Source organism: Chinchilla lanigera, unplaced genomic scaffold (genome assembly GCF_000276665.1).
Source record: "Chinchilla lanigera isolate Chin_1 unplaced genomic scaffold, ChiLan1.0 scaffold00025, whole genome shotgun sequence".
NCBI classification, from domain to species: domain Eukaryota; kingdom Metazoa; phylum Chordata; class Mammalia; order Rodentia; family Chinchillidae; genus Chinchilla; species Chinchilla lanigera.
This window is the reverse complement of record NW_004955426.1, coordinates 23,395,267-23,418,694: the sequence shown is the minus strand read 5'-3', so window position 1 is coordinate 23,418,694 and position 23,428 is coordinate 23,395,267. Positions and strand designations below refer to the sequence as shown.

General features: G+C 40.2%; 1 protein-coding gene across 2 annotated transcripts in view; it reads right to left on the bottom strand.

Moving 5' to 3' along the window:
- Positions 1 to 23,409, bottom strand: part of Osmr (oncostatin M receptor) — a 69,793-nt gene extending 46,384 nt beyond the window's left edge. The window contains exons 1-3 of one of the 2 annotated variants that reach the window (XM_013514951.1): positions 23,175 to 23,409; positions 11,169 to 11,254; positions 3,547 to 3,716 (exon numbers count right to left, since the gene is read on the bottom strand). In XM_013514951.1, coding sequence (XP_013370405.1) covers positions 3,547 to 3,716; positions 11,169 to 11,241 — 243 coding nt within the window. In that variant the 5' untranslated portion in view covers positions 11,242 to 11,254; positions 23,175 to 23,409. The remainder of the gene's footprint in view (positions 1 to 3,546; positions 3,717 to 11,168; positions 11,255 to 23,174) is intronic. The other variant, XM_013514950.1, reaches the window with a different exon arrangement.
- Positions 23,410 to 23,428: the final 19 nt, after the last annotated feature.

Sequence of the window (23,428 nt, the reverse complement as noted above, 5' to 3'; positions counted from 1 at the left end):
AATTTGAAAATCTTTATTCCCATAGGATAGAAAACTTGGAAGAAAGGGACAGATTCCTAGATATGTACGAATTACCAAGGTTGAGTCAAGAAGATATAAAAATTCTGAACAACCCCATATCAATTAATGAGATTGAAAATGTGATTAAAAACTTAGCGACAGAGAAAAGCCCAGGCCCTGATGGATTCACACAACAGTTTTACAAGAAATTCAGAGAAGATTTAATAACAACAGTCCTCAAGCTCTTCAATGAAATTGAAAAGGAAGCAATTCTCCCTAACTCATTTCTGGAGGCAAGTATTATACTGACACCAAAACCAGGGAAGGACCCAACCAAGAAAGAGAACTACAAACCAATGTCCCTAATGGATATAGATGCAAAGATACTCAATAAAGTACTACCAAAGAGAATAGAGTGAATCATCAAGAAAATCATACACCATGACCAAGTCAGATTCATTCCAGGAATGCAGAGATGGTTCAATATTTGCAAATCAATAAATGTTATACACCATATCAACGGAGACAAAGATAAAAACCACATGCTCATCTCAGTAAATGCAGAAAAAGTTTTTGACAAAGTCCAACATGCATTCATGATAAAAACTCTACAGAAAATAGGAATAGATGGTCTTTACCTCAACCTGATCAAAGCCATCTATGACAAACCAACAGCCAACATCATACTAAATGGACAAAAACTGAAAGCTTTTACTTTAAAATTGGGAATAAGACAAGGATGTCTGCTGTCACCACTCCTGTTCAACATAGTTCTGGAACCATTAGCCAGAGCATTTAGATAAGAGAGAGAAATAAAAGGAGTAAGGACAGGAAAGGAAGAAGTAAAACTATCACTATTTGCAGACGACATGACACTTTACATGGAAGACACCAAAAACGACAAGAAGACTCCTTGAATTAATCAATAAATTCAGCAGTGTAGCTGGATACAAATCAACACCCAAAAATCAATAGCATTTCTATGCACAAACAACAAACAGACTGAGAGAGAAATTAAGGAAACCATACCTTTCACAATAACATCCAAGAAATTGAAATATTTAGGAATCAATCTAACAAAAGAAGTAAAAGATCTATTCAATGAAAGCTACAGTACTATGAAAAAAGGATGGAAGAGGATTTCAGTAAATGGAAAATTATTCCTTGCTCATGGATAGGAAGAACCAACACTGTGAAAATGACCATACTACCAAAATTGTTGTACAGACTCAATGCAATTCCCATTAAACTACCATTAGCATACCTCACAGATGTACAGAAAACATTCCTTAAATTCATCTGGATCCAGAAGAGACCCAGAATAGCAAAAGTAATCCTGGGCAATAAGGATAAGTCAGGTGGCATCATAATCCCTGACCTGAAATTATACTACAAAGCTACTGCAATAAAATCAACCTGGTACTGGCTAAAAAACAGACCTGAGGATCAATGGAACAGACTGGAAGAAACAGCCACAACCAAAAACACACTCACCCACCTAATCCTTGATAAAGGGCCCAAACAAACTCACTGGAAGAATGATAGCCTCTTTCATAAATGGTGCTGGAAAAATTGGCTTGCCACCTACCAAAGACTGAAAACAGACCCGAGTCTATCACCAGGCACCAAACTCAAGTCAAAATGGTTCACAGATCTCAATATTAAACCAGAAACACTAAATCTATTGGAAGAGAAAGTAGGTAAAAACCTTGAAGACATAGGGGTGGGCAGAGACTTCATGAACAAAAGCCAAACTGCACGTGAAATACTTCAAAGAATCAACAACTGGGATCTCATCCTACTGAAAAGTTTCTGCACATCTGAAGAAATCACCAGCAGAGTAAAAAGAAAACCCACAAACTTGGAAAAAATTTTAACTGACTGTCCCTCAGACAAAGGGCTTCTATCTAGAACATATAAAGAATTAAAAAATATCAGCCCCCCCAAATTCAAAGACCCAATCCAAAAATGGGCAGCTGAGATGAATACACACTTCTCAGATCATGAAATACATATAAATGGCATATAAATACATGAGAAAATGTTCAACATCATTAGTCATTTGAGAAATGCAAATTAAAACAGCATTGAGATTTCATCTCACCCCAGTAAGAATGGCTAGCATTAAGAAATCAACCAATAAGAAATGCTCGCAGGGCTGTGGAGAAATAGGAACTCCTCTGCACTGCTGGTGGGAATGCAGACTGGTGAAACCACTGTGGAAATCAGTTTGGAGATGCCTCAGCAAACTAGGTCTAGAGGTCCCATTCAACCCAGCTATCCCCCTGCTGGGTATTTTCCCAGAAGATCTGAAAACATCATATCACAGCGATATATGTGCACCTATGTTCATAGCAGCACAATTTGTAATTGCTAAACTGTGGAAGCAACCCAAATGTCCATCCACCAAGGACTGGATAAAAAGATTGTGGTACTTTTATATAATGAATATTACTCAGCTATAAAGAAAGATAAACTCGAGGCTTTTATAGGTAAATGGTCACAAGTACAGACCATACTCATAAGTGAAATAAATCAGACCTGCATGTGTAAGAATCATATTGTTTCACTAGTGTAAAACCTAAAAGAGTGAATAAAAACTAGGAGGTATGATAGACACTGTGAAATGAGAGGAAAATGCTCAAAAGTAAAGGGTAACTGGGATGTGGGATAAGAGAAGGGAACGAAGGGGAAATTATGTAGTTATGTATATACAGGATAGCTAACACAGTTGTACTACTGTCTTCTATTGCTCTACAGAAAGGAACAGTTAATGATTACTTATTTGATCAATCTTGTATGTCTGTATTTGTTTTCCTGAGAAACTACTTTGAAGATATCAATAAGTAATACAACAACCATTGTTAATTTCTTATAACTTTGTCTGTAACTCTGTTTTGTTTGTATTGTTCTTATGCTATTTTGTAAATGGATGTGTTTATTAATATGTTTCCCTTCCTTTATTTCTTAAAATAAAAAAATAAAAAATATTTTATTAATTTAATTTAGGTAGAAAACGGAGGTGTATGGAAACAAAGGAGCCCCAGTGACTTTCCAACAGAGCCATGGAGAGCCTCCGCTGGTTGGAACATAAAGCACAGAGACCTACTCTGCCTGCCCCGAAGCACAGTGAAAGCAATGACACAGCAAGCCTTGCTGGCAAGAAAAATGTTGCCAAATTATTATATCATATTTAGAAAAATTTATGGTGGACAGAGAAGAAATCAGGAAGAGGAATGAGATAGCTGATCTTCATGAATCTCAGGAATCTAGTACTCACAAACCCTTTTAGGGGACAGAGAAGAAGTAGGAAAATAATATGTTTTCTTGCACATCCCATCATACCAAAGTGGCTACAGTACTTTGTCCTAGATATTCTGCAAAGCAAAAAAAAAAAAAACAGAAACAGAAAATTGTTTAGGAAAAGTGTTTTGAGGTGCTAATATGTTTGCATGATGGGATTTCCTGGATGTTATAAAACACAAGTCACAGCATCAGGAAATGTTTTTTAAAATACCAAGCCAAGAAAAATAAATAAATTCTTACCATCCAGATGACCTTGGAGGTCTCAACTCTACTGATCTCTATTGGAAACACCATTTGTAATTCCTGGTAAGGAAGCTTGTGGACAGTCCACTGGAAATGCAAATGCTGAAGTGCAGAACTGACGGAAATGTTAAGTCCTTCAGGAGTCAATGGTGAGTACTCAGCCAAGACTGAAAGACCAAAAAAGAGGAGTGAAGTAACATTTAACAGGATTCTGTGAATAGTCACAGAAAATTAAACTGTTCAGTGTCATTACTGTTTAACTTTGGAAATATTGCTCATATGTGCACCCTAGAAACATAACTTGCAAAGCTAGAAAGGAATTTAGGTATTATTTTGTGGAGGAAGAAATCAATAGCTTCATTAATGAAATAATTTGCTTAACAATACAGAGCAAGTTAATAAACTGGTAAGCAGTTAAACAAAACAATAGATTTTTAGGGGAAAATCTAATTAGTTTAAAATTCACAATAGGGCTAAATAAAGAGGCTATTTTGCCATAAACATCATATTCTAGAAATAAAAAAATGAAAAATTTCCCCTTTTTTGTGGTACTGAAAACTACATCCAGGGCCTTGTGTGTACAAGGTAAGCACTCTAATACTGAGTTGCATTTCTAGTCTTGAAATTTCTTTTTGTTTGTTCTGAGACAAGATCTCACTACATTACCCAAACTGGCCTCAAAATCACAATCTCCTGCCTCAACTTTCCAGGGAGCTGGGATAACAAGAGTGTGCTACCACACTTGGCAACATTTTCTTTTTGACAGATAGTACTTCATAATTTTTAAAAAAGCTGTATGTAGGGGGAGGCATATGTTTTCTCTAGACATGATCACTTATCCTTAAGTTTTCTGAACTTGAAATACCTCTACCAATAATTTACCGAAATCTGGGTAGAATTAGCAATATACTAGGCACTTAATGTAAAATAAAAATACTTGCGACAAAGTCCCTGACTCAAAAAAGGAACCTAGTTGGAAAGGCCCAACAAAATCATATGGAATAACTGGAGATTGCAAGTTTAGAGTAGGTAGTGTAGGATGGAGTCTGGAAAATAGGAATTCAAATATGAGGCAGGAGGATTGCCACAAGTTCAAGGCCAGCCTGGGCTACATAGTGAAACCCTGTCTCAAAAAAACAAAAGAAAAAAAATAAAAGAAGAAAGGAAGGAGGGACAGAAAGAAGGAAGGAAGAAAGGAGGGAATAGACTTGTGTACATCTTTAACCTTGGGAAATAGCTTTCAAGTCTTCTCTCTCTCCCTCCCTCCATTCCTTCCTTCCCCCCTTCCTTCATTCTGAGGTGGGGTCTTGCTGTTACCCAGGCCATTCTTGAGCTCCTGAGCTCAACTGATCCTCCCACCTCATCCTCCAAAATTCGGGCTACAGGAGTGTCTCACTGCACTGCCCAGCTTACTGTGTCCAAGTTATCATGACATCACTGCCACTGACCATACACACAGGTATAAGCCACTAGAGAGAAGAAGAGGGGTTAGTAAACCATTGCTGATTTTTAGAGAAGAATAAATAATGACTTTCCACGTCAGAAGAAGAAATACCATAAAGATTTGAAAGGAACTGTGTACTACCAGTTCAACAATTTCAATTGTTTGACTGAGGGTATCTAAAGTAAACTGAAAATGGTGCCAAGGTTCTGAAAACATAAACAGTGCCTTGATAAAATCAGGTGGTGTCTGATGATCCATAACATAACAAATACCATCTACTGAGCACTCACTTTTTTAGCTCAATGTAAATTTACTCTAGTAATTTGAAATCTTCTGGAACTCAGTTTGAAAGATCAGAGAAAGTCTCTTTTTGACAACAAAATGAAAGCAATCTCCAACACTGAAAAAAGTCCTCACTGCCAGGAGACATAAGCTGTTCTTTTCATAGGGAAATGAAAGCAACAAGAACAATACCGAGCATGAATTATTCGGCAGGCACAGTGGTAGCTGCTTCACTTATGCTGTCTCATACATTACTCGCTGTGAAACTATAAAACAGTAATTTTTTATAGGTAAGGAAATTGGAATCTCAGTAAGGTTAAACAGCTGTACACAAAGACCTACAGTATAAGATATAAATAGTGGTCTCCCTAATACCAAACCTGTGCTCCCCTTTGTTGCACTGTCCCCCAAATATTAAGACAGAAGCAAATATCCAATCAGATATCTCATGGAATTCAATGTCTGAGACAAATACTGCATGGCTTCAACAGTGTCCTGCCCAGCTCAGGATACAGATATTGGGACAGAGCCACATAAGTGGAGGACATAAGATAAGCACAAAGTTCTTCCTGTTACTGGTCTACACAGGCTTCAGATTCAGCTAATGTATTACCCTCAGAATGTGGTAACTCATTCTTTGGAAGAGATTAATGAAAGCATTCATAAAATGAAAAACATTACCCTTCTACAGCTACCCGCACAGAACATTACCATCCCCCTTGTGACATGTTGCAAATGCCATGCTGGGGAGGGTGAACGTGCTAAATGTGGACTCCAGGACCTTGGATATGGCACTGAATCCTTAAATATGTCACTAAAACATGAACAACAGAAGATAACTTGAACTTCATGAAAATTAAAAACTTCTGTGCATCAAAAGAGCATTTTCAAGAAAGTAAAAAGATAACCTACGGAATGGGAGAAAAATTTGCAAACCATATATTTGATAAGTTTCTGGCAGCCAGACTATAAAGGACATTTACAAATCAGCAACAGGCAAACAAAGGATTCAGTTTAAAAATGGACATAAGACTTGAGTGGACATTTCTCCAGATATGGTATGATACAGAAGTAGTCCACCAGCACATGCGAAGATGTTTCTCTCTCTCTCTCTCTCTCTCTCTCTCCCTCCCTCTCTTTCTCCCTTTCCCCATCTATCTCTCTTACACACGCATACACACACACACACACACACACATACACACACACACCCTCCACCATAATACCAAATCTGCCAAGAGGGGGAACCAATAGGACTGCCTGATTCTAGGCTTTTAACTTCCAACTCATGAGCTAAATAGTCCTCTTTTTTAAAAAAGGTACCCAGCTTTAGATATTTTGCTTTAGCAACATAAAATAAATTAATACAAAGAAATTTTTAAAAACATATGGAACCAGGGCTGGGGATTTAGCTCAGCGGGAAAGGGCCTGCCTGGCAAGTGCAAGATCATGAGTTCGGTTCCCGGTACCAGAGAAAAAAATCAGAAAAAAAACAAAACAAAACAAAACATATGGAACCATGTGACCCATTTTATGTCATTTTACATACATAAGTTATTTATTAAAATCTATAAAAGTAAAACAAAAATGTTATGTCATTATTTCTGGATGTTAGAATTGGGTGGTTTTTAATTTTTCTTTATACTTTTCTGTATTTGATAAATACTCTTCGGAAATATGCGTTAGTTTTAGATCCACATATATGTTATATTTAGAAAGCAATATTCTAAGACATCTGGATTATTTTGCTTTTATCATAATTCAGAACACTGAATTAATTCAGAAACTAATAACAGACTGGTTGCAGTATAGCATTCTGTGACTAGCTGCTGAATGAGTCAACTATCCATATCAACTTCATTGATGGACTGTCTAGAAAGCTAGGATATGTTGCATTTGACAAAAAAGAAGCTCTTAAACTAACACATGCTATCAGCAAGTGCTGAGTGACTCAGGTAGCTGAATAACATCACCTGGAAATAATTTGGTTAAAAGCAGTAAAATACGAGGGTGAAGGCAGTGAGAGCAAAGGCAATAATGAAAAGAACTATTAAGTCCAGTCCCACTGTTTTGCAGATGAGAGAGGTGAGCTTACAAGAAGAAAAGTCACTTTGCCAACGTCACACTCCAGACCAGCTCCAGAGCTCCTGGGCTCCCAGACTGGCTCTCTGTCATCACACTGCAGCATGACCAGGAAGCTCAGGCGCCAGAAGCAGACATGGACTTAATCAGACAGTCTTTCCCCACTTTTCCCACCCTGCACTCTGACAGGCCCACCACTGAGGAAATAAGCTTTGGTCCATTCACAAGATGGTATTCCACGCAGAATTTAAACACAAGGTCATTTCTAGAACATTTACTATCAAAGGGAAACATCCATCCTATGTTATACAATTGTTTCAGTAATTAAAATATCCACAGGATATCATATAACTTTTTTATTTTAAAAACTACATATTTACATCTTTACACACACACACACACACACACACACACACACACACACACACACATACAAGGAAAAGCCATCCAATTGCTGCAGCTGTGGTTTCTGGCTGATAGGAAAGGATACCTAGTGTTAAGTGAAGAGATTCTTGGCTCTTTCTCACTGTTTAGATGAGGTTATCTGAAACAGAACCTTAGATCCAATCCGAGCTGTTCCACTGAGTGGTAACCCACCTAGTTTGAGTGAAGTTTTAGTAGGTACTGGGTCAAAGGCAGCAGAAATTGAAACAAGGAAATGCAAAGAGCTGCACCCCAGGTGAGGATGATGACAGGATTGCTTACTAAAGAAGGTTGCTTAGCAGAAAAGCTGAAAGCAGCAGCAAAGACTGACTGATAGGAAAAGAGGGAAGAAGCTGAGAGGGTGAGCAGAGCAGCCTGCGTGAGAGCGGGCCCAGCCACGTGGAAGGCACAGATCAGTGAGCCTTCATTAGGAAAGGCGCTGTGCCAAAACCTTGCAGGGAACTCTGGGATTTCCTGGAGAGCCTGGTTTGCGCAGAGGGCTTGCCTCAGCATCAGGTCCTTTGGCCGGGCTGGACATTCTTCTTTTTACTAATAAAAAAATACTTTATTATAAACATGTCTGGAATATAAACTGATTTTATATCAAGACTCTGAAACTTTTAAAACTATGTACAGCATAAGTTATTATAATGTATTCATTTTCCACTTTCCAACCTAGAAAAAACAGACATTACAACAGGAGTGGTGGTAAGGGGAGTCTAATTGCTTCTAAATTGCTTCTTAGAAAGTCTTCATTGCCTCAATGCTTCACAATTGCTTCGCAAACCCAATCAAGAAACAGATTCTGCAAAGCCTATCAATCCTCCAATTTAAAAATATATTATCTCCCACGGGAAAATAATTCCAGCATCATGGGGGTCTGAATAAACTAGAGTCTCTCTCCCAAAGGGAAGTAATATCAAATGTAAGAAAAATGTAATAATTCTTTTAGAAAATGAGGGAAAGTAATTTCCAAGTTGGGAGGAAAGCGTACTGAATATTTCATGTTCATCTGGCCTTTGTTAGAAATGCAAGTGCTTACTCACATAAGTGATATGAGCACGGATATCATAAAACCAAGCTCCTCAGCCATTTTTTTCAATTGAGCTTCAGGAGAACCAACTAAGAGCTTCAAAATCCAAGGATAGACTGCTCCCAAGAATTCCTTCATCTTTCTTTGCTTTGTTCCTTTTTTCTCTCTTCTACACTTACGGGCCTCTTTCTTAAAGGCTACAGCTCAGCTTTTTTTCTCCCTGTGATGCTTAAGATTTTCTGCACTGGTGTGTGCAGTTTCTGTTTCCACCTTTGGATGCTCCAGTGTTCCTCTAAATCCATTTCCTCAGAAATTCTTTTCCTCTAGTGGCTGGGCTGCTCCTCCTTTGGTTTTTCCCTGCCTTCTTCTGGGTTCTCTTCTGATGACTGGCTTGATGGGCACCGGCCCAGTTTCCTGAGGAGGGGTGCTTCAGACCTCCCGATTCTACAATGGAGGAGCAATGATTACATTATTGCTAGCTATAGTTCAGTGGCACTGGTTTTTCTGAGAAAGAGTCACTCAGAGAATCTAGTCTGGCCTGCTGTCATGAGCTGGGAGCCACTGAGGTGACTGGTTTTCAGTATGTGAAACATTACAGCATCTTAGGTAGGTCTGGGCAGTTCCAGACGGGAGTCTTCTCATAGTCCTCTCATTGTTCTGATACAGGTCTTTGGCTCTAAGCTTCTGGTTTTCTGTACTTTAGTATGATCTTCAAGTCCATCTTGAAGAGAGTCATGCAACTTTGAATGCCATATCAGGTTGACAAAAAGTGATTCTCCTTTCAGGCTAGGAATTTGGTAGACAAATCTGATGATACTTATCTAGTACTGGCTTCAATTTTTCAACATGAACTTTCCACAAATAGATTGTGTGCAATAGAGAGCTAAACATATTGATTCAGAGATTACTAAATCTGTGTTTGACAACACTATACTCCCATTCACCTCATTATGTGAAGTCTTTCATTATTAAACTGTAGGACTACTGCACAGATAGCTTTTATAAAAAGCATCTATAAGAATCCATCTTTGTTCCTTCTGTATGGTATCTTCACTGAGGCAAGGCTGGACTACAGCTTCTGTCCCAGTCCAGGCAAGGTTGCTGTCAAAGGATAGGTGGCAGGGGAAGTGGCGAAGAGGCGGAAATAACCCTGAAGTCACTGCTGCCTTCACTGCCAAGCACAGAATATTCTTATTGTGCCTACTTCCCACTCAGATCAGTTGTAGCATGCTCAGATTTCAGCAGACAAGAGAGACTGAGTGAGAGGTGTATATGCTACTAATGCAAAATGCTAGTTCCTACCTTTCAACTCTAGAGTATGGAAGAAATCAACAAACTATGGTTTTTAAAAGAAGCCATAAAAAGTAGTATCTTCCATGTAACCTAGGTAGAAAATAAATAAATCCAGATCTAAAGAACATTAGTCAGAGAACTGAGCTATTGTCAGAAGCAAATTTCCTCATTTCCTAAATATCTTTTCCTGGAGCTTTATGAGACAATGAGAAATTCTATACATATTCCTTGCAAACATCATTTTATTGAACGTATGAACAGAAATTGAACGGATAATTCCTCAATGCATGCATCAACATTCTTCGTTACAAAGCAAGTACAGAAAAGAATAAACACAGAAAGAAAATGTAAAACTTTGTAAAGTAGATGAATGCAATGAAAATTTATAAACCAATAGAAAATCTCGTGTAAGAATCTACTCACAATCAAGCATCCACAAGCATATCAGAGATTTTGACTTCTACTGACCTTAGTTACAAAGTCAGTTCATATCAAAATATACTTTTTTGCAGGGTGGCTAAGCGAAAAACATTAATTCTTTAAACAACATTTCAGCACTACCTTGAGAGACCTGAGTGATTCTGTTGGTCCACAAAGTTTCGCTACTTTCATCCATGTTTAACAAAGTGAACCGCTTCGCAATAAATGTGGCTGAGAGACAACACAACTTGTTGGGACCTAGCAGCCAAAATTAGTCTGGTGCATTTCATCTCTGTACTCAGCAAGGTATAGAAGGAATTTCTCCAGCAATGGTCTTGGTAAAACACATCAACCAGAAGTTCTGTGGGGTTTGACTTACTTACAACTACAATGATGACTGCAGCGCTGATCAGGAAGTCAGGGTTAAGGGGTGATTTATTAAAATTTGCCATAAGAAGGAAGGAGATCAAGATCAAGGCAACTATTACTTTGAAAGATTCATACATCTCTTCATATTGGAAGTTGGTATTTGCCAACTTCAAGTAATTCTCAAAGAAATAAAAGAATCGTGCAACTTTTCCCCGAAACATAAATTACTTCACGTTTTCTCTGTGATTTTTTCTTTGCTCTTTCATTCCTTACCTTCACTCTGGCAAGTTCTCCAGGACAGCAATGCTAACATGAGTGCTGTTTGAAAGACCACAGAGAAAGCCATGGGTTCTGGTTTTCTGCAAGAGATAAATTATAAAGAAGGAAATTTTTATTCATTTTAATTTAGAGCATGTTTCTTGGAGGCAATTGTGGTAGATGATGGCATTAATTGCTCCCAGTCTTACCTGCTCCCTATATTACATGTCTTGTCATTTTACAGTGGAGGAAGAATATATTTCCCTGTGCATGAAACTTTCTTTGGCCCAAAATGAGGCATAATTGATAATGTGCCAGTTAGGAGGCTAAGCCTCAAGAGATCATACATGTTTCTGCTTACTTTTTGTTTCCACTTTTCAGCATGAAAAGAGCATTTCTGGGCTACCCTGTGGCACTGTGGGAGAACAAGCAAGGCATGCACAGAAGCAGCCTAGACTGATGCTGGCCTACACTGATCTAGACGATGCTGGCCAGGCCCAGCCAGCACACACTGACTCCAGGTGCCGTAGCAACGAATGCTTATTGCTGTGTGCCATGGAAGCACAGAGGCTATAAGTACCAGATCAACCAATTCATTTTGACCAAGGAAATATTAGTTAAAATTCAATCTAGAAGTTAGCATATTCTACTAGGAAACGGCCAGTTTTTCACTATTGAACATAATTTCTGGTTTGTTTGTGGGTTTTCTGCTTGTTTGTTTGTTTGTTTGCCTTAGAATAGAGTTATAAATCACAGGCCAACGAGCATCACTGATTCATCAGGTACTGCAATGATGGGACAACTGGACAGCACAGAGAATGAACCCGCAGGACTTCAAAAAATTGAATCTGTTTTTAACCTAGTAAATGTGTTAGTCAGCGGAAGTATTGAATTTCACTTGTCTTTTTCGAATTCTGACTCAGCCAAGAGGAGCAATGAAACAATTCACTGAGAGCCAATATTTTCTGTTCAGCCACGTGGATTTCATCAAAAGCTAGAAGTTCTGTGAGCCAGGTCACGATATGGTGTTGAACTCTCCTCTTGTTCGCACGTCTGAGGAATGCAAGGACCAAAACGGGAAGGAAATCTCAACTCTTACAAATATGGATGATTCAGAGGGTAATGCGCATGTTGCTAAATGAGGATCCTTTACAAAAGGACTATATAATTTCTTCTCCAAAATTTGGAGTTTTCTCACCAAATCAAATATTTTACATGTCAAAAAATTAAGCAAGTCACAGGAGCAGAAATATTTAAAACTAAAACTCAGAAGCCACTTACCATTTAAGGGTAAGCAGAAATTGAAAGAATAAATTGTTGGGTAAATTGAAAAATATGGGTGCTTGCAAAAGGCTATGGTTTGGGTACAAGAGAGACTGGAGTAATCCTCAGGGCAGTCTGGTCCGGAGTTCCTGTCGACTGTGGCTTGGACCTGGAATGTTCTACAGAACTCTCACGCACTGAGAGGCAAGGCTTTGGTGGGTGACTGGATCATGTGGGCCTGTGCTTACCAGTGGTGAGTTCAGTGGCTGAGTGTGCTGTTGGGCGGTGGGTCTGGGAACAAGAGGTGGTCACTGGGGCTTGACCTGGAAGGGTGTATCTCCTTTCCTGGCCCTGCCTTTACTCTCTGCTTCCCAGCAACCATGACATGCACTCCTGTCCTCTCTCAGGCCCTTCCTCCATGCTGTTTCTGCCCTGGAGCCAGCCAACCATGGACCGAAAATGTGAGCCAAAATAAACCTCTCCTCCTTTAAGCTGTGGGTGTTTTGTATTGTGCCCCAGCAATGAGGAAAGTGACTAAGACACACCCTTCCCACTGCCTCCTACCCCCCGCTGGGCTATGCATCCTGGGAGATCAGCTCGGGCCCCCACGCAGATTTCCTGTCTCTTCCCTCATCAGCTCTAATGTGAGCCATTTTGTACACTAGCAGACAACAAGCCCAGGACAGTGACCACTGCCTGCACATAAGCAAAGTGATCCCTTTAGCCAAAGTTGTACCTTTCTTAGTTCAGTGACCTATGATCAACCAAAGTCTGAAGACATGAAAGGGGAAATTCCAGAGATAAATAATTAATGTTTTAAATAACTTATTGTATAATTGTTCTGTTTCATTATGGTTTTAAATATCTTGCTTGCTTAGTTTACAATCAAACTTTATCATAGGTATGTAGGTACACTGCAGGAAATCCATGGCATATATAGGGTTTGGTAGCATCTTTGGTGTTGGGCATCCACTGAATGTCTTGGGATGTGGTACCTGGAGATAACAGAGGGAGCTACTGTGGTATTTCCAGCTCTGTGACTGGACCAATGCCACCCTCAGCATTTTAGGCTACAGATGATGTAAGGACACTGGTCAGAAGGGATACAAGTCCTAGCTGTTGTCTGTAAACCTATCAAGGTCAATAAAGTTCCTTAAAACATGCAGAATGGGAGCTGGCAGTTGGAAGAACATCCTAGAGACACTGTGAACCCCTTTCTCAGAGACACCACAGGATGTAATCCCAGTACTTGTGAGTCTGAGGCAGGAGGATAGCTGAAAGTTCCAGGCCAGTCTGGGCTATATGGGCTACACAGTGAGTTCAAGAAACTACACAGTGAAACCCTGTCTCAAACAAACAAAAATTCAGAAAGAAAGAAAAGAAGAAAAAAAGAACAAACAAGAAGGAAGGATGTAAGGGAAGAAACAAGGAAAGAAAGAAGGAAAGAAAGAAAAGAAGAAAGGAAGGAAAGAGAGAAAGAAAATAAGGAACAAAAGAAAGAAAGAAAGAGAAAGAGAAAGAGAAAGGCCACAGGAACAGTTGTCCTGATGGACCTTGCGCTGATGCTGTAAGGAAAAAGCACAAGCCCTAATGACTCCTAAGCAGCTGCCCCAGGCCCTGCGTGACAGCATTACCTGTTGCAGCAAATCCTCCTGAAGTTACAGTACTCTGACTGTGCCACCTTTTTCCTGAAGGGACCTACTTATGACCCTGAAAATGTGGAGGTGACAGAGGAATCACACAGAGACCCTGCGGTACCAGTGTGCTGACATGAAGAAGCAACCAGGAGGCAGGTGTGGCTGGGCGGGAGTCAGGAGTGGAGTCCAGGAGGTGAGAAAGTGCAGGGGGACAGCAAAGTGGGCACAACACTGCTCCACTGGGGCTTTGTCTCAGTAAGATGGGCGGTTCAGGAGGATTTTACAGAGACAGCGCATGGGCTGACATGTGGAGGAGACTGAATGAGGAGAGCCAGAATGGGTGACGGAAGGAGAGGAGCAGGGTGAGGCATCAGAGTGACAGTCCATGTGGGAAAGGGGGGCTCAGGCCAGAGCGGGAGCTGTGGAGCTGGTGAGGAGGGGTGGAATTCGGGGGAGATCTTAAAGAGCAGACCAGACACGGGGTGGTGATAAGGTGAGACACCATGAGTAGCTCCAAGATGTTCAGCTTGAGCCCCTTGAGGAATTGAATTACTATTTGTGGAGAGGCAGGAGGCTGTGGGAAGAGCAGGTTGGGTGGTCTATATCAAGAGCTCAATTGGCAACATAAATTTCAGATGTTTATTTGCTTCCCAAGGGCAGAAATCAAGCATCTAACAGGAGAGTCCTTGGATGATGGTATCAATTCAGTAATCTTTGGTGCATGGTATATAGGACCAGATGATGGTAATACAGGGAATAAAGATAGAAAAGGGAGTCCAAGCCCAGGGCTATGGGGTGGTCCATAGCCACACCATGTGGGTCAAAATGAAAATCCAGGATAAACCTAGGCTTTCCTGCCACATTGAAAGACAAAGGCTGTGTGTCCAGATGGCTGGTGGGACAGTGCCAACCTGTGGAGTTCTGTCAACTGTAGCCGACTGCTCAGCATATTCTCATTGCTGCTAACAGGGAACAGGCCACCCAGCTCTCAGCCATCCAGCAGGCTTGGCTTCCAGGGTCCACAACTATGAGCGACACGCACTACTTCCAATGTCCAGTAATGAAAGGAAGTCAGGGAGGTGTGAAGCAACAGAATTCAGAAACAAAAAACAATACAACAACACAACCTTTTCCTGCCTCATCTGCACTACTTAGTCCTTTCCCTAAGTCTGTTCTTTCTCAGATCTCCTTCAATCCCAAGTTGACTATGAGCTGTTGGAGGACAGGCCCAGATCCTATTCACCATTGTCTATCAGCCCGAGAACCTAGCTCCTACCCAGGAAATACCTGGGAAGTGAATGAAAGTGGGTATTATTTCTCTCCCATTCTTTCTTCTTTGCCTTCAATCTTATTTTAATGAAACTAGATTCCTTTTCAGGACTTTCTACTTTTTCTGTTGCCAAATATTGCCTGATTCATAGACTCTCACAGACATTCCTTCACTAGGGAAAAATAAGGAAGGAGAGAAAAGAAAAGCTACCTACTCACTTTGTAGACTTTTTATGCAAATCTTGTCTCTGAAAAATCTCATCCTCAGTGAAGATGCCTATGACTACTGCTCAGTAGAAATACTGCACATGTAATAAAACAAAACCTTGCAGAGAATACATCAGCTCTTCCTAGCAGCACTTCTTGTTCTGTCATGACTGAAATGTTTATTTTCACTATAAATAATCCCCATGTGATTCAGCATAAGAGTCATTTGCTTCCCAAGAGCTAGTTGTGTTCCCAGATTCTTTAAAACTGGCTGGGTGACCCAATTACTGTAGACAGCTAAGTTAGATAGAAATAGTATAGGCAGTCAAACAGGCTTAGGCCCTTGAGGGAGTCAGTGCAGAGGACAAGAACACAACACAACTGTGGCTGGAGGCACATCTCTTAAAGGCCAGGCCTCCAGATATAGATAGAATGGCCAGGCCTACATGCTTCCCCAAGGGATAAATGCTATCACTTGGTCCAATAAAGTCTAGATAGACATCAGCCACCCCAGTGAATGACTAAGGACCTTCTGATTCATCTCTTCCTAAAAAAGTTCTTTGTTCTTTCCATGTCCACTGGCTATGTGACCTGCTTCCCCCTAAGCAACTGTACTTGTAATCTTTTTAGTTGATCATAATTTTGTCCTACATTGTATCCACCTTAGGATTTCATACCCACCTTGTGATTTTTGCTCTATGAAACTTCCTCTGGGAAGTGGGCTTGTTAGCAAGCCACTTTTGAGTCCCCTCCTGTCTCTCAGGAGCTATCTCTCTCAATAAATTTTTCCTACTCTCAACCTCTGGTGCTCCAGGATTCATTCTTCGATTTTGGGGAACACAAACTTGGCATATCTACATCTACCAGGTTGGGAGTTATATTATTTTCCTTACATCACAATGACATCACATATAAATGTTGTTTTCAAGAAAGAAGCTGTTCATGGAAGGCATGTGCCTGGGTGTATGCATTTATGAGAGAGCTGTTTGTACCCACATGTTGAACATTCTCCAAGATAGATTATATGGTAGGCCACGAAACAAGTCTCAACAAATTATTTAAAATTAAAATCACATTGAGAATTTCCTGACCACAAGGCAACAAAACTAGAAACCAATGACCAAAAGTTCTGTGCTGCGGTACAAAGAGTTGATGGTCTTTCTTGGAGGCTCCCATGATTCTGATTCAGTTATTTTTATTTCTTTTTTTAAAAGCACTGTCATCTGTATTTGGGACCCTTTTTTAGGGGGCTTCCATCATTATAGCATAGAACTGGCCACCAACAGGTTCACTCCATCTCCCCTCCCAAATCAAGGATCCACCACCAGGAGCTACGTCCAGGGAACGGTTCATGTGCTGCTCCCCAGCCCCTACCCGAATCCCCTCCAAAGGATAATGGTTAACTGTTTCTACGAACTTTGCAAGGAAAACTATGATTCATTAGAATTGATTAGCTCAGGTATATCTGACTTTTTAAAAGAAGCAATGTTCAGTTCAAGATTCCTGGAATTTGTAGCATCCACTAGGATTAAAGCTGAGTCTGTAAGTAGTGATGAAGCCAAAGAAAGAAACAGCAAATTTGAATCCATATACTGTCAATCATAAAATTATGTAGAAATTCAGATATGCTAAAGGTGATATTGCAAATCACTTAAGAAAAAGGTATATTATTCCCCAAGATGGTGCTGGAACAATCATCTGGGAAAAATGAAGTTGGAATATAAGGGGAAAATGAAAATATCGTAAATGCTCACATTTTAAAAAAATATTACAGTAAAATACAATTTGTCATTAATCCCCCTCAAGATACTCTCCTTTGCTTCAAATACACTTACCCACATCATTCTTTTCATTTTCTGATGAAGTCTGGAATTCCTCTTTCATGAGTATCTTTAGCAAGTATGATTTAAAAAAATATGGTTAATACTGCTGCCAAGTGCCCTGCAACAGAATGGCAGGCTTATGAAAGCGTTATGGTATGTCCTCACCACTGTATTCATTAGATCTGGCAGCATATGACTTCTGACTCTTCCCCAAAGTCAAAATAACCATGAAAATAAATGTTTTTAATTGCTTCAGGACATCAAGGCAGCCACAAGGCTGTAATAAGAAAACACAAAGGAAGACTTTCAGACTGCTTTAGAATGTGGCAAGAATGATGGGATAAATGTTTTCAAAGCAAAGGGGAGTATTTTCAAATATCATATTTTAATTTTTAAATCACACATCATAGTTATGTACATGAGCTCTGGGTTAAGATTAATTGGGTTCAAACCCTTGCTCTAGAACTTAATAACTGTATGATCAAGTCACCAGTTATTTAATCCTGGTGAGGTTAAATTTTCTTTCCTGCAAATGATAAATCATACCTTATAGCATGACCATTACAACTAAGTGGGTTCCTGAGAATTTTCATGTAGTAAATTCAATTAATAATAATTGTATTATTGCTATTGGCTTACTTGCCTCAGCAAAGTGAAGTTCAGTGAAACAAAGACAAATGCAAGAAATGAAACCACAAAAGTAACAGCATAAAACATGTGTGACTATTTTTATAATCTGGCAGGCATGATATGAAACCCAGAAGCAATAAAAAGAGAAAACAATACTGATTGCATAAACATTTAAAAATTTTAGGCTAACAACTGGAAATGACAGCATTGCTATATAAGGCAAACAGCTACTATCCCTAATTACAAAAAAAATCTTAGAAATAAGAAAGATGAACAATTCTGTAGAAAACCACAAGTATGTGTATATTTCACCCCAAAAAAGACACACCCCAAAAAAGACAAACAAAAATCTAGGCAAGATCACTTTAAAAGGAATCCAAGTTAAAACAGTAATTGTTTACACCTGTATGTTTGTGAGTGTGTACATAGTATCCAATTGGCAAGGCTTGATATGGCAGTTATACCTCTCATGGATAAGAGCTTGCAGAGATAAGCACTGCCATTCACTAGTAATCAAAGAGGCCAACTTTGTCCAGGTTTATTTGCTATATTTATTAACATTTTAGTGTGTGTTTGCTTTGATCTAAAAATAATTCTATAATTCTATTGCTAGAATTTCATCATACAAAGAGGATCTATCATCTACCTATCTATCTATCTATCTATGCACTAGCTGTCCCATTACTGGGACAAAATACCTGACTCCCACAACTAAAAGGACAAGAAATTTAATTTGGCTTATAGTTTTCAGAGGATTCAGTCCCTGGTCAGTTAGCACTGAGGCAGAAACATGACGATGGAGAAAAACTGCTCAGGCTATGGTAAACAGACAGAGAAGACAGAACCTAGGGACAAGAATATACCCTCCCAGGTCATGTCACCAGTGACCACCTTCAATAAGCTTCCATATCCTAACAGCACATTCCATTACCAAACTCATCAATGCATGATGAACCACTGATGAATACAATACCCCACAATCCAATCACCATCCACACACACAGTCTAAAGTTGGTTTAGACTTTTGGAGAACATTTTAGATACAAACCATAATATACCACCCATGGCCCCAAAAGACTCATGTCCAAATATATTTAGTTTATCTCTAAGAGTAGCCTAAGTCTTAACAGTTTCAGCATTCCTGCAAAATCTAAATCCAAAGTCTCCTCTGAGACTCAAGGCAAACTCTTAGCTGTGAGCCCCCGTAAAAATAAAAACATGGAAGTTAAATAGTTGCAACATACAATGACACAAGATAAGCCTTGCCATTTCCATAAGGGAGGAACAATGGGACAAAAATGAACTGGACCAAAACAACAGCAAAATCCAACAGGGAAAACATTAAATCTTGTAGCTGCATGTCCAGCACCCAGGGTAAATTACAGTAAGATATGAGCTCCAAAGGTCTTGTGCAGCCCTACTTCATGGTCTTGCTGGTTGTAGCCCAAGTGGCCTCCCTTTTAGGTTGGCTCTGCTCACTGCTTAAAGCTTTCCTTGGCAGATGTTCCACATTCCTGGCATCTACAGTTTCCTGGATCTCTACTGAGCCTTCAGCTTCACTCTCACAGCTTCACACACTACCCTCTCAGAGGCAAACTGCTTGGCCTCCCAGGTAAGCCATTCACCTGAGCCCAACCCTTTACTATATGAGGCATACAGTATAGAGCACAGACTAAAATGGACAGTAAGGGCTGGGGTATAGGTGTGGTAGAGCACTTGCCTAGCATGAGCAAGGTCTTGGGTTCACTCCCCAGCACTACAAATATAAATAAATCAATTAACTAAACAGGAAAAATTGTTAAAAATTACAAACTCAGAAAAATTTCAACAGGATTTTATTATACTTGACAGATTAGCTGTAAGGTTGATATAAAAAAGAATTTGTGTGAGAGACATTTCTAAAAATTTTTGAAGTTGTAAATATATATTACTAGACACAAAACATACCCTTAAAGTGCTATTGTTTAGCAAGCTTATAATGACATAGATGATAAATAAAACACAACAGAGACCTGAAAAAGTCCTTATAAAAAGGGGAATTTATTTTATGATACAAACTGATTTCAAATGAATTTTTAAAAGGTAAATAAACAGTATTGGATAAGCTGTCTAAAACTTTAAATGGTGAGATTATTGTGATATACAAATACTTAAAACTTTTATGTTAAAGGCAAAAGCATTATTAATGAATAAGCAAAATGTGGCATACACAGACAATGGAATATTATTCAGTCTTAAAAAGTGAAAGAAATTCTGATATGAGCTAAAACATGGATGAACCTTAAGAATAGTACACTACGTGAAATAGTGACAAAAAGACAAATCCTGTATGAGTTCACTTATATGAGGTGCCTGGGTCAGTCACATTCAAAAGACAGAAATTAGAATGGTAGCTGACAGAGGATGAGGGAAGAGGGAGATGAGGAGTTACTATTTAATGAGAACAGAGCTTCAGTTTTGCAATATAAAAAAGTTCCAGAGATGGGCAGCATTGACTGTTGCACAATAATATGAATATGCTTACTAGCAATGAACTGTATAGTTAAAAATGGTAAGCTGGGTATGGTGTAATCCCAGTACTCAGAAAGCTGAGGTAGGAGGATCACTATGAGTTTGAGGCCAGCCTGGGTTACAGAGTGAGTTCAAAACCTATGAACTACATAGTGAGACACCTTGTCTCAAAAATACCAAAAATACAAAAAAAAAAAAAAAAAAACCCACACAAACACAATTAATGGTAAATGCTATATATATTTTAGCACAATAAAAATATTTGGAAAAGAAAGAAGTATGCTCGAAGAAATATTTGCATCATTTATAAGAAACAATAGATTAAGATCCAGATAGGTACAAACCTTCTGCAATAAATAAGAATAAGAAAAACTCAAGAGAAAAATGCATAAAAGACATAAATAGATAATTCATAGAACATAAATATAGAGATGTAAAATTTCAGCAGTAATCACAAAATGCATATTAATATAATGTATTGGTTTTCACTCATTTTCTAGCTGTGGAAATTAAAAAACAAGCAGCAGAGGTTAGAAGGGTGGGGGTAACAAGTCATCCTGTACTGAATGTAAAGTAGTACAATGGAGGAAGAGCTACAATTCGAAGGACTGTGCGTATCAAGTAGAAATACAGGCCAACCTTGTGACCTAACAATAGCTCCCCTGGGATTCCAGTCCACAGAAATACACTTGTGCTAAAGATGAAAGCATGGTCTTGCCAAAGTATTATTGCTAGTGCTGAATAAGTTTAAAGAATTGACATGTCCATGAATGAAGGAAAGAGGGGTAAATTTTATTCTGTTTCTACTGTAGAGTAACATGGGGCCATTAACAAAGGAGGCCAGTAGCAATCTGGAAAGATCTGTAGGACTTGGAAAGTGAAAAAGGAAACTGTATAGTAAGTATACATAAACATACTTAGAAACTTATGTGCAGGTACATATTCTGCATATCTTTAGACAAGACAAAAACATCTTAGAAAGATACTAACCAAAGCTAACCTTCACCCACAAGTGTGGTCTTTGGGGTGATTGCTGCAAGCCCATATTTCACTGCATCTACTTCTGTAGTGCTTGAATGAAAGTGTATTCAACCATTATTTGGGCTGTGCTGCCTTTCAAGGGTACAAATCCAACAGAACCTGGAGTAAATGCTGAGGAAGCAGCTGGACTAGAAAGAGGAGAGAAGTTGGGCTGTGAAATCAAGGACACAGCTATTGGAAAAGAACCTCTGCCTAGCTTCAAATAAGCTTGCTTGGAGGGAAAATTTTCCCTAGAAAGATCAAGATATCCTATTTGTTTTGTTTTTTCCAACCCACACATTATTTTAAAACAAAGAAGACTTCCTCTTCTGGGGAAGGAAGGCCAAAGCGCACTGTTTCTGTAAGAGAATGAGATGACACTCACAAATATTTCTCTCTGCTGGAGCCAACAAATGCCCCAGCCCAGTTCCCACAAGGAAAACACATGCCTTCCTCTCGTCAGATACAATATCGCTGATTCCTCTTTCTAAACCGTAACAGTGTTCCTGACTTGATTCCTTTCTCAGGACACAAGGGTTAGGAAAACATCGGAGACCCAGCCCAGTTGTATCCTCTCCACTAGGACGACCCTGCTCTATTCAGGCGAAGGAAAGCACAGAGCAATGGGAATCTAGAGCCACGTGATCTCCCCAGGGTGCTCATGGCCCTACTGGATGCCCAGCACCTGCCATGGTTCTCTCAAAACTGTCTTCCATAGGACAGCTTAGAGAAGGGGAAGGGGGCCTGGGCCCTAGACGAAGGACAGCTGAGAATTAGCTCTGTCCAGCAATGGGATGAGAGGCGGTGAGCTTTCTGCTACTGGGGCCATTCTAACAGTACCCAAATGCTACCGGAGTATGGGGGGAACTGAGCATGCCCTGAAGATTCTGAGTAGATGCCAGTGGTCAAACACACCCCCAAGCACACACGCAGTGATTCTCAGACACAGCTCAGTTTGGGAAACCCTGGCACTGTGACCCTTGGAAGCTCTTCAACTGCAGGAGTCTCAGAATGCATCTTAAAGCAACCCAGGACAGAGATAAAGCAGGACAAGAATGAAGAGACCACTTCCAGACCCACTCTCAACAGCGTGGAGTTTCAGGTACAGCATTTGGTCGTGAGCAGACTCCAAAGTTAGATCCTAACTCTGCTACCCGCTAGCTTCATGGGCAGAATCAAGACTGGCAACCTCTCTGGGCCTTCCTTTCCTCAGTGATAAACTGAGGATGATAATAGTAGTATCTCATTTAGTCCCTGATGACGTTTAAATGCACAAACATGCAAAGTGCGTACTTAGAGTGGTGTCTGGTCCATAGTAAATACGAATCATCATTATTTCGTAAACAAGGAAACAAACTCAGATCTGAGAAGAAACTTGACCCAAATCCTGCAGTCTGTTTAGAGGTGGGATTAAGACCCATGGGCCTCTTTTCCTCCTGCCACGGTGCCTCCTAGTTCAAATCAAATCCCACAGGCCACATCCACTCCTCCTGTCCTCTGGAGCTCGGAGCAAGCTTGCTCTCGAGCTCTTTCTCAAGATTTCCAGGCAGGTCTCAGCTATAGCAGCGCACCTCCCGTCACACAACAGGCGGGACGGACGGATGGAGCAGGGAAGGACAGATGGATGGATGGACACATGGAGGGGGGATGGATGGACAGACCCATGGGCTGATGCTCCTCCGGCCGGTGGATGCCCCGCAGGTCAATCCCGGGCTCTCATTTCTGTCCCGCACGTCAGCAACGGGGCTTGGGACGGGTGACCACCCTCCGCCCGCTACCCTTGTCGGTGGCGAGGTGTCCGTCCGTCCGTCCGTCCGTCCGTCCGCAGCCCGAGCGCCCGCGGCTTCTCCACCGGAGCCGCGCGGAGGCCGAGTCGCGGCGCCCGGAGACGCCGTCGGGGCAAAGGCGAGGGCCG